Below are 12847 nucleotides of genomic sequence, written 5' to 3'. Positions count from 1 at the left end.
AGTCAGGTGTTACAAGTTGCCCTTTCTAGGCGAGTCCCACTTACCAGCTTACGATTTGGCAGTTATGAAGTTTGGACAGGTGTGGGAACTGGACTGGATTTTGAAATAATTCTCAGTGCACAAGAGTTTCTATATAAAGGATTTAACTGTCAGGCAGATAGTTCTAAATACATCAGTGTCTGCATTCAAACATATCAAACTGAGGCAGACGTGAGTGTCCCAAAACAAAGTCCATCAAACTGCTTCTTGTATGCAAACCTCACTGAAATGCAGAACTGCCGCACTCTTAAACATGCGAAATGTTTGATCATCTGATACCTAGTTTTATTCTGTAAGGCAGGCTTCCTCAATCTCAGCCCTCCAGATTTTTTGAGACTACAGTTCCCAGCATCCCTGACCACTGGGTCTGCTAGCTAGGGATCATGGGAGTTGTAGGCCAAAAACATCTGGAGGGCCGAGGTTGAGGAAGCCTTCTGTAAGGTATAGTGAGTCATGTGACTTGCCTGATTTGAGCCAATTTTGGAAACTTTTTCCACCTCTCTCTACCTCTCCACACCCTCCCAAGTATTATACCACAGTGTTCCTATACATCTGGTGTGCTGAACCTTTGGCCCTTCAGATTCTGCGAAACTACAACTCCCATCAGCTCTAGCAAGCACAGGGATAGTGGGAGTTTTGGATCAGCAACATTTCGAGGGCCAGAGGTTACCCTCAACTGCTGTACACCTTGCATTCATAGCTGTGCTGATTGTGCTCCGATTCCCAACCAATTGCAAGGTGTTTTGTTTTCACTCCTCAGTTTTGTGTCCTGAAATCAACCTCTGTGTTCTCTCCCCCATGCCAGTTCAGTCTTCTGGTGGTATGGATACATTAAATGCTCCATGGGGGAATATGGTCAAAAGCAAGCCCCGATTTGTTTATTTATTTATTTCCTTAAAATTATATACTGCTTGATTGTAGAAAAAAAACTTCAAAACGATTTACAAAATAGATAAAACAATAAAATTATCTATTGATGTCTTAAATGTTGGAGACCTGCTGATGATCGTAATTTCCCAACTTGGTCAGTCTTTAGAGTACACATATATAGCAACTTTAATTGTTCGGACAGTATTAAGATAAAAATATTTGAAAGTTCAAATGACTCTTGAAACAGTTAGAAAGATGAGCAATATATTAGCTAATAAAAAACAAATTTGATCCATTTTCACATACAAAACTTACTCTGTGGGGGAATCACAGATCTATGAGTTGGAAGGGACCCAGGGGTCATCTAGTCCAACCCCCTGCAGTGCAGGAATCTCAGCTAAAGCATCCATGACAGGTGGCCTTCCAAACTCTGTTTAAAAACCTCCAAGGAAGGAGAGTCCACCACCTCTTGTGGGAGTCTGTTCCACTGCCAAACAGCTTTTACTGGCAGAAAGTTTTTCCAAATGTTAAGTTGGAATCTCATTTCTTGTAACTTGAAGCCATTGAAGTCCTATCCTCCAGAGCAGGAGAAAACAAGCATGTTCCCTCCTCCATGTGACAGCCCTTCAGAAACCTGGCATGGTGTTTCAGCTAGCGGGCTGGATTTATGAGCCTGTGGGCCTTAGTTGGGGGACCCCTGATATACCACATATTGGGAACCCTTGTTCTATTTGTTACAAACTATGAGTCCCATCAGCCGCTGTTTGAGGATGATGGAAGCTGTAGTCCACAATATCTGGCAAGCACCATGTTGCCTAGAACTGCTTTAGATATCATGGGCCTTGAAACGTTTGTTAAAGCTGGGTCTTCATTCCTTGAAATGGAGAGGAGGGCACCTCAGGCTCTAGGGGCCAAACACAGAGCTCTGGTTCTCTATCTGGCCCTTGGGACTGTCTCATTAAACCACACCCTGCTTCCGCACACACCCTCACAGCCTTTTTCATAGAATTGCAGATTTGGGACCCCAAGGATCATCTAGTCCAATGCAAGAATCTCGGGAACCTGGCACCTGGCTGGTTTCTAGCACTGCTCAGAACATAGCCTGGAGTACAGTGAAATGTGGCCTTTGGGCTGAAAAAGGTCTCCCCATTCCTGCCTTAAAACATGTGTGTTGTATTTTCTATGACTTCCATAAGAAAGGTCTTACTGGGGTGGGTGAGATTTATGGCTCCTTAGGGGTAGAGTTTTACACAAGAAGACCTGACTCTGATTATGCAGACTTCCATAGAATGTCTTCATCCACATGCTTCCGATTACACTGCACTTCAGCAGGGAGTGATAAAATGTGAGAGGAAAGATGTTGTTGTTTAGTCGTTTAGTCGTGTCCGACTCTTCGTGACCCCATGGACCAGAGAACGCCAGGCACTCCTGTCCTCCACTGCCCCCCGCAGCTTGGTCAGACTCATGCTGGTAACCTCGAAAACACTATCCAACCATCTCGTCCTCTGTCGCCCCCTTCTCCTTGTGCCCTCCATCTTTCCCAAGAGAGGAAAGATAACGAGGCACAATTGATGGGCGGAGTGGGGTGGGAGACCATGGGGTCATGAAGGACAGATAATGGTTCAGGGCTCAGGAGCAGCCCCCAATTGCTGGTTCTATTCAAGGCTGTCTTGGACTCCTGAGGCACCTGCTGTTAAGAAAAAAATGTCCAATGTCGGCTTATTTAAAGGGAAGATGGATCATGTGCTTTCCTGGTGTGACTTCTGGTGGATCTGTCAGCAGGTTGTCTTCATTGATTTGACCTTCGCTTTCAAGGTATATCAGCTGGTGTGCAGTGCTAGATGGCTGTTGTCTCTCTCTCAGTGATTTATTTTGTTTGTGTTGGATTGTGAGCACAAGGAAGAGCATGCTCCACATTATATCGGATGCTGTGCATATTTGAGTGCTGTGACACACTTCAGGGACACTGGCTTCTCTGCTGTTCGTCCTTTGCCTTTACGTCCTCCTTGTGGCAGGGATCGCTTTGCAGGCTCCTGGGCAGTGGTGTGAGCAGCCCTGTGCGGTTGCAAGGCCCCCACCTAGAGACTGTAGCAAAAAATAGCATGCACAGAGGGGAGGAGACTCCAGGAAGTGGCACGTTCTCTGGATTCTCTGTTGCCCGTTGCAGCACTGAAGGACGAAAATAACCTCCCCTGTAATTATCACTGAGATACCAGTTACCATTTCAAAGAAAAGAGTCGCATTCATTTTGTTTGGCAGCAAGGGTGTTAACACAGATGAAAATACACAAGCAAATCGGTGTGCTGCGGAAGATGAAATGCTTCCCTTGTCAGTTCTCAAACACAATTAAATCCATCCAGTTCAACACCAGTGCCTTGATGTCCGCTTGTTTCTTTGACCAAGGTATGGGAATGCACTATTTTTAACGGTGAGTTTCTTTGCTTCCAAATGCTTGCCTAGTTACTGCTCTAGTGGCTTATTTATGGGTAGAGTAGTTTGGTACTGTGTGTTGTAGTTATCATTCTGTTTAGCCTTGCAGCTTCATGTTCCCCCACCCCTTTGAGATATAGTAGGTTGAAGGCTTGTCCACAAAGGAAAAGCAAGTTGCCTTTTGGATTAATTTTAATTGAAAAGCTAAGATCTGCTGATGTGTTAACTTTCAGTTGTAGCACTGCAGTAAATTTTCTTTTTTTAAATTGGTCCAGTTCATTTTAGGGGGAAAAAAGCCCTGTCAGTTTCACCTACACCGGGAAGGGAAATCGTGTAGTGGACCAATCAGAGATATTCATGTTGGGTTTAACTGGAGAACATGGGGATGGGAATGTGAGGGAATGCTGATTTTGATAGATGGATTTGGGAATTGCACCTGCTTGTAAGCCAGCACAAATCCCAGTGCTGCAAGGTGATGCCCGAAGGGACCATTGACAACACCCCCCCCCGATAGATTTGTTGCTTAAAGTGAAGCTTTTAAGAGAAAGTTCCACGCCCCATGAATTACAAAATCTGTATTGAACAATAGGCAGCTGGAGAAAACCATGAGAAGCTCCTGCAATATGTTAATGACCAGTTTCAATACCAGAAAAGTTTTAAGCCAACAAGCCTTGGGGTGTTGTCCTCCAGGTTCACTTGAGAGGTTCCTGGGTCTTATTTCTTGGTGAGATCATAATAATGTTTTGATATTCTGTTGGTAGTCGTCCCCGTCCCCCCAACTTTCCCTTCAAGATGCTGTATAAAATAGGCACTCAGTGGTTTTACCGACTCATCTTAACTGCCTGCACAAAGTACACATTAGGTGATTTAGCTCTTTTCAGAGCATTTTCTTTCTGTCAATACATTGGCTTTATAGCATGGTGCCATCCTGCATTAGTTTCCAAAGCCAATTTTGAGCTGTGTCCTGTTGGAGGCACATTGGCATCCCTCCTTTCTCTCTTTCCCCCTCCCCTCCCCCTTGCAAGGTTGGCTCAGTTCTTCAATGCAGACAATTTTACTGTTCTTGGTCGCCCTGCCAGTAGTAGTACGGCAGCATTTCCAGGCAGGATTGTAAAAGCATGCTCAGTTGCATCACTGTCTTAGCAGTTAAGTAGTGCCATACCGAACAAGACCAAAGACCCATCCAGCATCTTGTTTCCCAAAGTGACAAACTAGATGCCTATGGAAAGTCCACAAGCAGGACATCAGGGCAATAGCCTCTCCTGCTGTTATTCCCCAGCAGCTGTTATTCAGAGCCATGCTGCCTTTGACCTTGGATAGCCATCATGATTAGTAGCCGTTGATAGTCCTACCCTCCATTGAATTTGCCCAATCCCCTTTTAAAGCCAATGATCCACACTAATGAGGCAGGCTGTACTTCAAATCAGGGACTCAGGTGGCACTGTGGTCTTAACCTCTGAGCCACTTGGGCTTGCTGTTGGGTCAGCAGTTCGAATCTGCATGATGGGGTGAGCTCCCGTTGCTCTGCCCCAGCTTCTGCCAACCTAGCAGTTCTAAAGCATACCAGTGCAAGTAGATAAATAGGTACTGCTGTGGCAGGAAGATGAATGGTGTTTCCGTACAATCTGGCTTCCGTTACAGTGTTCCATTGCACCAGAAGCAGTTTAGTCATGCTGGCCACATGACCTGGAAAGCTGTCTGTGGACAAACGCCAGCTCCCTCAGCCTGAAAGCGAGATGAGCGCCACACCCCATAGTCAAGTTTGACTGGACTTTACTGTCCAGCGGTACTTTACCTTTACCTTTTTACTACTTCAAACCAAGATATATGCTTGATGCTTCAAATGAAGAATATCCTCAAATCAAGGAACTATCTGGTGTAAATGTTTTGGATTTAAGTATGTTGCCTCAGCTTAGACCATGACTTGTTCTAATTTGAGTTTAGAATTTAACCATGATTTTAGTCTCTAAGCATACAGGCATGCCATGGTTCAAAGGTGCTTGCACGTCTGGTCTCATTTTCTGTCTGCTGAGCACTCCAGAGTGTTCATGGGTTGTCCATTCAGACATCCTTCCAAACCATAGTTAGCGCACACCATATTTGGCAACCTGCTTCCAGACACAATTTCTGCTTTTGGGTTGCTGTTGGATCACAGATATACAATTTCATACCAAAGGCACAGTTAAGATTCCTTATTTATATCCTGGCATGATTTCTGAACCAGGTCACTGTTTGCAAAGGACCCTTGAAAACAAATACAGAAACATGAACTGGAGCCAAGTAGCAGTTAGAGATAATTAAGAGTTCAGAGAGATCCTTCTGCAAATAAATTGGAAAATATAAAATAGTTTAAATGGTAAGCTGAGATGATATTAAAGGGGTAGTCAACAGTTTCATTACTACATGCTCAGCAGTTCACAGGACACAGAAGAGTGTATTTTCAGGTTAAAACTTAGCTTTTGACTTTATATATCAGAGGTTGAGGATTTTGGAGTGTAAAAGTGGTTTTCTACATGGGCTCTGCCAAGGAGACCAATAAGGAATCATTTCCAGTCCCTGAGGAATGTTTGGAGTTCTTTGAAAATAAGCCTGTGTCTCCAGGGCTTCTGTGACCCAGTGGATGGAGCCCGGAACAGAGGGGCTTTTGCCTGGCAGATCAGGAAACTTTGTGTAATGGAGAAGGGCCCTGGTGGGCGTAGGATGTGGGCTTTGGTGGGAACAGAAGGCAACACGTGAGTTTACTAGACAGTGTGTGGCTGGGGGTGCAGAAGAAACTGAAGAGAATTTCAAGCCAAGTGGAAAACAGTCTGCCTCTTTGAGCCTGTCTCTGCACTCTTTGGAGATACCAAGACTAGTACAGTGGTACCTCGGGTTACAGACGCTTCAGGTTACAGACTCAGCTAACCCAGAAATAGTATCTCAGGTTAATAACTTTGCTTAAGGATGAGAACAGAAATCGTGTGGCGGCGGCACAAGAGCAATGAGAGGCCCCATTAGCTAAAGTGGTACCTCAGGTTAAGAACCGTTTCAGGTTAAGAACGGACCTCACTGTCTTGCCCCCTCCTAAATATACTTCTTCTTAATTGTATTTTGCTATAAATATACTTATTCTTAATTGTATTTCAGTTCAAAAACTACTTTGATAAAATACATATTTTGTTATGTGCAAATGGCTTTAGATACCTATTAGGTCCATAAATTACCATACAGTAATACCTCTGGTTACATACCGTCCTCATTGCAAACACTTCGGGTAACGAACTCCGCTTACCCGGAAGTAGGTCTCCTGGAAGCGAACTTTGCCCCAGGAAGGTCCCATTAACGAAAGTGCACTTCATGTTAGGAACGGTTTTAGGGTAAGAACGGACCTCCAGAACAAATTAAGTTCGTAACCGGTTAGGTTCCACTGTATAGCATATATTCAACACAAAAAACAGCGACAATTTGTTGTTGACAAAGGACAGCTGGACATATAAAGGGCCCCATTACCTTCAGTAGCTTAGGGCCTCATCAAACCTAAATCCAGCCCTGGTGCATATACATGCAAACACACACATGCCACGTATTGTACTGTATATATATATATTTTCCAGCTCAGCTTTACTTTCTAGGCTTTGAGCTTTCAAATCACTGCACTGCTACAAGATCGCAAAATCGTTTTGTTTGGCTGTTTGCAAGAAAAGGGCAGATTGGTAATGCTAGCAAAGGCCAACTGCCAGCTCTTAGCAACAAGCAACGTAATGCATTCTTATCTTCCTCTCTGGTTCTCCTTCCCCTGGCCTCATACTGCAGGACCATTGAGGCTGAGGCAGTTTGTGGTGGTGGGGAGACCTAATACAACAGTCTTGTTTTGTTCTTGGCAACCTGCCTTGTGCCACAAGGTTCCCATCGTTCCCATGTGTGAGGTGGGTACCCTTCAGGGGTGCTTGAGCAGTTGCCAGGGGCTGCTCAGCTTCTTCCTTTGTCTCTGCCCATCTCTGTCCTTCATTTCCTTCTCCCTTGGAAGTGGGTGACTAAACCTCACGCATTCACAGAATGCCAGTAGCCAGACCTCTTGGATGCTCCCAGACAAAAGCCTCAGCACAGTGTATGTCTGTGTGCATGTGAGGGAGCGAGTGAGGGGACCACTTCTGCTTCTCTCCCCAATCTGGAGTTTACAGGTGGAATAGCGGTACTTGGAGGGAAAGCTGGAGTTCACTTTTGGAACATCTGCCTTTGCACATGGAAGGTCCCTGGTTCATCTCTCCGAGAGGCCCTAATTTGAAACCCTGGAGTGCTGCTGCCAGTCAGTGCAGTTAGTATTGAACTGGCTGAACCAGTGGACCACTTCCTACACTGTGGTGGTGGCTGCCTTGTGAACATCACGCCACTGCAGTTGGCTGTGGTCATCATTGGAAGTTAAGGCTGCAGGAGGGGGAGGTTAAGGTGAGTGACAGACTGCCGCCTCCTCAGCCCTGCCATTGCTAGACTACTGAATGTGGTGAGATCTTGAAATGAGCAAAGGCCTCTTTCTCCACTGATGAATCTGCATTGGTGCAGAAAAATCCTGAAACAAGCAAAGCTCCTTTGAGCATGCATTTGCCTTTGCAGCCTTTACTGTTACATCCCGCCTTTCCTCCAGAGACCTCAAGGTGCCATGCACTGCTCTCTATCTCCCCATTTTATCCTCTCAGCACCCTGTGGAGTGGCTCTTCATGCCCGTGCAAAGGTTTCTCAGTGGGCTGCTCCTTCCAAATGGGTGGCTTGCTGCTGGGAAGCAGCTGCCATGTCCCCTTTGCCCAATCAACAACTGAGCGAGTGGGAGGGCTGGACTCTGCCATTGTGTCCCCTATCCTGAGCACCCCCCCCCCAAAAAAAAGAACATTCTTGTATTGCATTTAAAAAGTTTCCCTATTGCAGACATTTCTCCAGCCCACGGACTGCAGGACCTTCACTGGTGGGTCCAGTTTCACCCTCAGACAGTAGTTTTGTCACATGAGGATAAATGCCTGAAGTCAGATGATGATGATGATATTTTTATTTTTTTAAAAAAATATTTGTACCCCGCCCTCCCCAGCCAGAGCTGGGCTCAGGGTGGCTAACACCAATAAAATCACAGTAAAAACATAATGGGGGGGGGGGACACCCAATTTAAAATACAGGTTAAAATGCAATTTAAAATGCATTTTAAAAGTAGCTGATAGATCAAGACCATAAGGGGAGGGAAACATAAGGATCAGACTGAGTCCAAACCAAAGGCCAAGTGGAACAGCTCTGTCTTGCAGGCCCTGCGGAAACATGTCAAGTCCCGCAGGGCCTTAGTCTCTTGTGACAGAGTTTTCCACCAAGTTGGGACCAGTACTGAAAAGGCCCTGGCCCTAGTTGAGACCAATCTAACCACCTTGCAACCTGGGACCTCCAAAATGTTGTCATTTGTGGACCTTAAGGTCCTCCACGGGGCATACCAGGAGAGGCAGTCCCATACGTACGTCAAAACCAGCACCTTAAACCTGACCCTGTACTCTACCGGGAGCCAGTGCAGTTGGTAAAGCACTGGATGAATGTGATCCCGCGGCAAGGACCCTGTAAGGAGCCTCGTTGCAGCATTCTGCACCCGCTGGAGTTTCTGGATCAGCTTTAAGGGCAGCCCTGTGTAGAGCGAGTTACATAATCAAGCCTACAGATAGGTAGCCGTGTTGGTCTGCCATAGTCAAAACAAAAAAAATTCCTTCCAGTAGCACCTTAAAGACCAACTAAGTTAGTTCTTGGTATGAGCTTTCGTGTGCATGCACACTTCTTCAGATACCAATCCTATCTGAAGAAGTGTGCATGCACACGAAAGCTCATACCAAGAACTAACTTAGTTGGTCTTTAAGGTGCTACTGGAAGGAATTTTTTTTATAATCAAGCCTGGAGGTGACTGTCGCATGGATCACTGTGGCCACATCAGGGCGAGAAAGGCAATGGACCAACTGCTTAATACGGCAGAGATGGAAAAATGCCACCTTTGCTGTGGCTGCAACCTGCGCCTCCATGGAAAGGCTTATGTGGTGGCTATTTATGTGTTTTGCCTTTGACACAAAAGTGAATAAAATGTGAGCTTGCTAAATAATGGTGCCTTTAGGCAAGTTCCTTGAGCCCCCCCTTTTTTGGGTCATGGTGTACCAGTTGTCAAGTGCCCTTTTTTATTTCAAATTAATGTGCATCCCATCTTTTCTCCCTGCCTTCCCAATTTTATTCTCGTGACAACCTTGCAAGGTTGGTGCAGCTGACAATTTAGAACTGTTTGTTTATTCTTCCAAAGAGATCAGGGCAACATACATGCTGATTCTTCTTGCCTTATATTCTCACAACAAACCTGTGAAATAGGTTGTGCTAAGAAATTGTGACTGCCCAAGGTGAGCTTTGTGGATAAGAAGGAACTTGAATCCAAATCGCAGGAGGAAGTTTGCCTCATCATAGTGCAGGTTTTTCTGATTGCTGTGTAAATGTATTTCATGAAAATGTACGCAGAAAATATATTAACATACATTTTTCTCTCTTTATTATACAGCAGATATAATTTCTACAGTAGAGTTTAATCATTCTGGAGAATTGCTAGCAACAGGGGACAAAGGCGGTAGAGTTGTTATCTTTCAACAAGAGCAGGAGGTGAGTTCTGTGTCAGTGTGGTCTGTTCATTCCCACAACCCAATTTCCTCTAGATCAAGGCAGTCCAACTTTTCATATCAAGTGGGTTGTAAGAGTACTTCACTACGGAACCCATGGGCCACACAGTGCCTTCTCACATGGGCTGGGGAATGAGGCCAAAATTTGACGCCCCAAGACCTCATGACCCAGCTAAATGAGGCACTGGGCTTTGGGAGGGAGGCATGAGGCTCTGGCAAGGTTCTAGAGCCCGCCCACCTCCTTCCCAAAGCTGAGCAAGTGCTAAGTAGGCTTTGGGAAGGAGGTAGGAGGACTCTAGGACCCTGTCAGAGCCCTCATGCCTCCTTCCTAAATCCCAGTGCTTCGCTTATGCCAGGCATGTCCAAAGTCCCTTTCCGGGGCCTAATCTGGGCTGCCGGTCGGTTTAATCCGGCCCCTGTGGCAGCTCAACAACTTCAATCCTAAAAAAAAGGTTAACAACTTTGGTTGGCCCTTTAGTCGGCCCTCACAGCCCTTCACTTCATCAAATCTGGCCCTCTTTGAAAAAAGTTTGGACACCACTGACTTATGCTGTGGGGTGAGGACTGCGAGGCTAAAGGTTACTTGAGGGCCACCAAAAAAGGCCTCCAGGGCTACATGTAGCCCTCGGGTTGCGTCCACCCTGCTCTATAGATTTCAAAAGGGAATTGCATCTTTTACCTGAAAATTATGGCCAGTTTATGGTGCTCTGAGAATACATTGAAAACAAGAACAGCGCCAAAAAGTACCAGCATGATATTCTACTGTTGTAACCCAGTGTGGACATGTTACATAGGAAATTTATAATTTATGGTGGCCATGACTGATTGTAAGGAAATACTGGTTAAAGATTAGGAATGCAGTCAAAAAATGTGCAAACCTGTGTGACTTTCTGCAGAAGTAAGTCCAATTTCATTCACTGTAACTTATTCCCATTGCGTATCTATAGGGTTGTAAGAGCAACAAGCTTAATTAACAAAACTACATGTTCAGCTTCTTTGGGCTGTTGTTTCTTTCCCACCAAACTGTTGTAAAAATAATAATACTAAGAAGTGGTTCCTTTACTATCTTATATGCTGAGTATTACAGAACAGATAATGCCGACCATTATCTAGAATGATGTATTCCAGTGCTTGTGTATTCCAAACCACTGTTGTATAAAACCTACAGAAGATTGATGATGTAACCAATTTATTGAAAACAGGTGGCCATTTATTAATTATTGGAAAAGTAAATCTGTTGGTATAAGATTTCTCCATAGATGTTGAATATATTTTGAAAAACAATTTTAAATCAGCAAGGAGTCAATGCTTTTTGGTGGAACACAAGCTTTTCATGCAGGAGATTCTAGGAAGCCATTACCCCTGTCTATCTATTAGCAGGATTAGGAAATATATCTTTCTGTCTGATACGTGGAGAGTTGCTGCCAGCCAGTGTAGGTGAGGGGTTGTAAATGTTTTCTTCCGCTGGCACCTATACAGCCTACATGAGCCAGAGATCTAGCTAGGTTTAAGCATCTTCATAGGTGCTTCATAGGTGCTTCATAGTTCTGCAAGAATTCTTCTGATTGTTCTTGCTCAGGAGTCCAGGGAGTAGCACTAATGCATCTTTTCCTTCTCCTTTGTGTGTAACTTACTGAAGCAATGCTTTTCCTACAGTCATTGAGTTTCAAATAGCATTCTTCTTTTGTCCTATTAAAATCCTTCTCAAGTAGCCTACATTTGTGCCTGTAATAGATTGCCCTACATAGATTTTCTCTTGCAGTAAATATAATAGATATTGTGCCTTTGAACAGGCACTGAACATTTATGAGCACTGGAAATACCATGTCATATGAATAGCAAGTGTTTTGTCTGTTTTCATTAAAATGGCTTTGAAACCACTCAACCAGTTTGTGCTCATAAGGTGTCCATCAGACAACCATAGTACTTAGAAAGTACTGCACATCTGTTTTATGCATTTCATAGGTAAAGGTACAGGGACCCCTGACCATTAGGTCAAGTCATGGCTGGGGTTGTGGTGCTCATCTCGCTTTATTGGCTGAGGGAGCCGGCGTACAGCTTCCGGGTCATGTGGCCAGCATGATTAAGCCGCTTCTGGTGAACCAGAGCAGCGCATGGAAACGCCGTTTACCTTCCTGCCAGAGCAGTACCTATTTATCTACTTGCACTTTGACGTGCTTTCGAACTGCTAGGTTGGCAGGAGCAGGGACCGAGCAACGGGGCGGGGATTCGAACCACCGACCTTCTGATCGGCAAGCCCTAGGCTCTGTGGTTTAACCCACAGCGCCACCCATGTCCTTTCATTTCATAGAATCATACAAATACAGAGTTGGAAGGGACTGCGAGGGACATCTATTCTGCACCCTTCAATGCAGGAAATTTTATGCCTAATGTGGGACTTGAACCCACAACCCTGAAATTAAGAGTCTCTCTTTTGTGGCCTAAAAAGACAGGAGAGCCATCACTTTGGGCCTTTTTTAGTTAAGAAAAAAAGACACATAAGAGTTGACACGATAGAAATGCATAAAATTATACATGGTGCAACCAAGTAGATAGAGAAAGGTTTTTCTCCCTTTCTTGTAACTAGAACTCATGCTGGAGGATTCAGAGCACACAAAAGAAAGTACTTCTTCACTCAGCACATTGTTAAACTATGGAATTGGCTTCCACAAAAGGCAGTGAGCGCCACCCACTTAGATGGCTTTAAAAGGAGATGGGACAGATTCATGGAGGCAAAGGCTATATCAGTGGCTATTAACCATGATGGCTGTGCTCTTACCTCCACTGTCAGAGGCAATGTGGCTCTGGGTACCAGGTGCTGGGAGTTGCAGGTAGGCAGGGTGCTGTTGCGCTCATGTCCT

The 12847-nt window shown here is 44.9% G+C and overlaps 1 protein-coding gene across 2 annotated transcripts in view; it reads left to right on the top strand.

The window, feature by feature from the left end:
• The window catches only part of PPP2R2A (protein phosphatase 2 regulatory subunit Balpha), a 65330-nt gene that overhangs the window by 33705 nt on the left and 18778 nt on the right, over positions 1-12847 (top strand). The window contains exon 3 of one of the 2 annotated variants that reach the window (XM_079955134.1): positions 9875-9969. In XM_079955134.1, the coding sequence (XP_079811260.1) occupies positions 9875-9969 (95 nt within the window). Of the gene's footprint in view, positions 1-9871; positions 9970-12847 lie in introns of both variants that reach the window. The other variant, XM_079955133.1, reaches the window with a different exon arrangement.

Source organism: Podarcis cretensis (assembly GCF_951804945.1).
Source record: "Podarcis cretensis genome assembly, chromosome: 15".
Taxonomy (NCBI): Eukaryota; Metazoa; Chordata; class Lepidosauria; order Squamata; family Lacertidae; genus Podarcis; species Podarcis cretensis.
The sequence above is the reverse complement of the archived record's forward strand: the minus strand, read 5'-3'. Positions and strand labels throughout refer to the sequence as shown.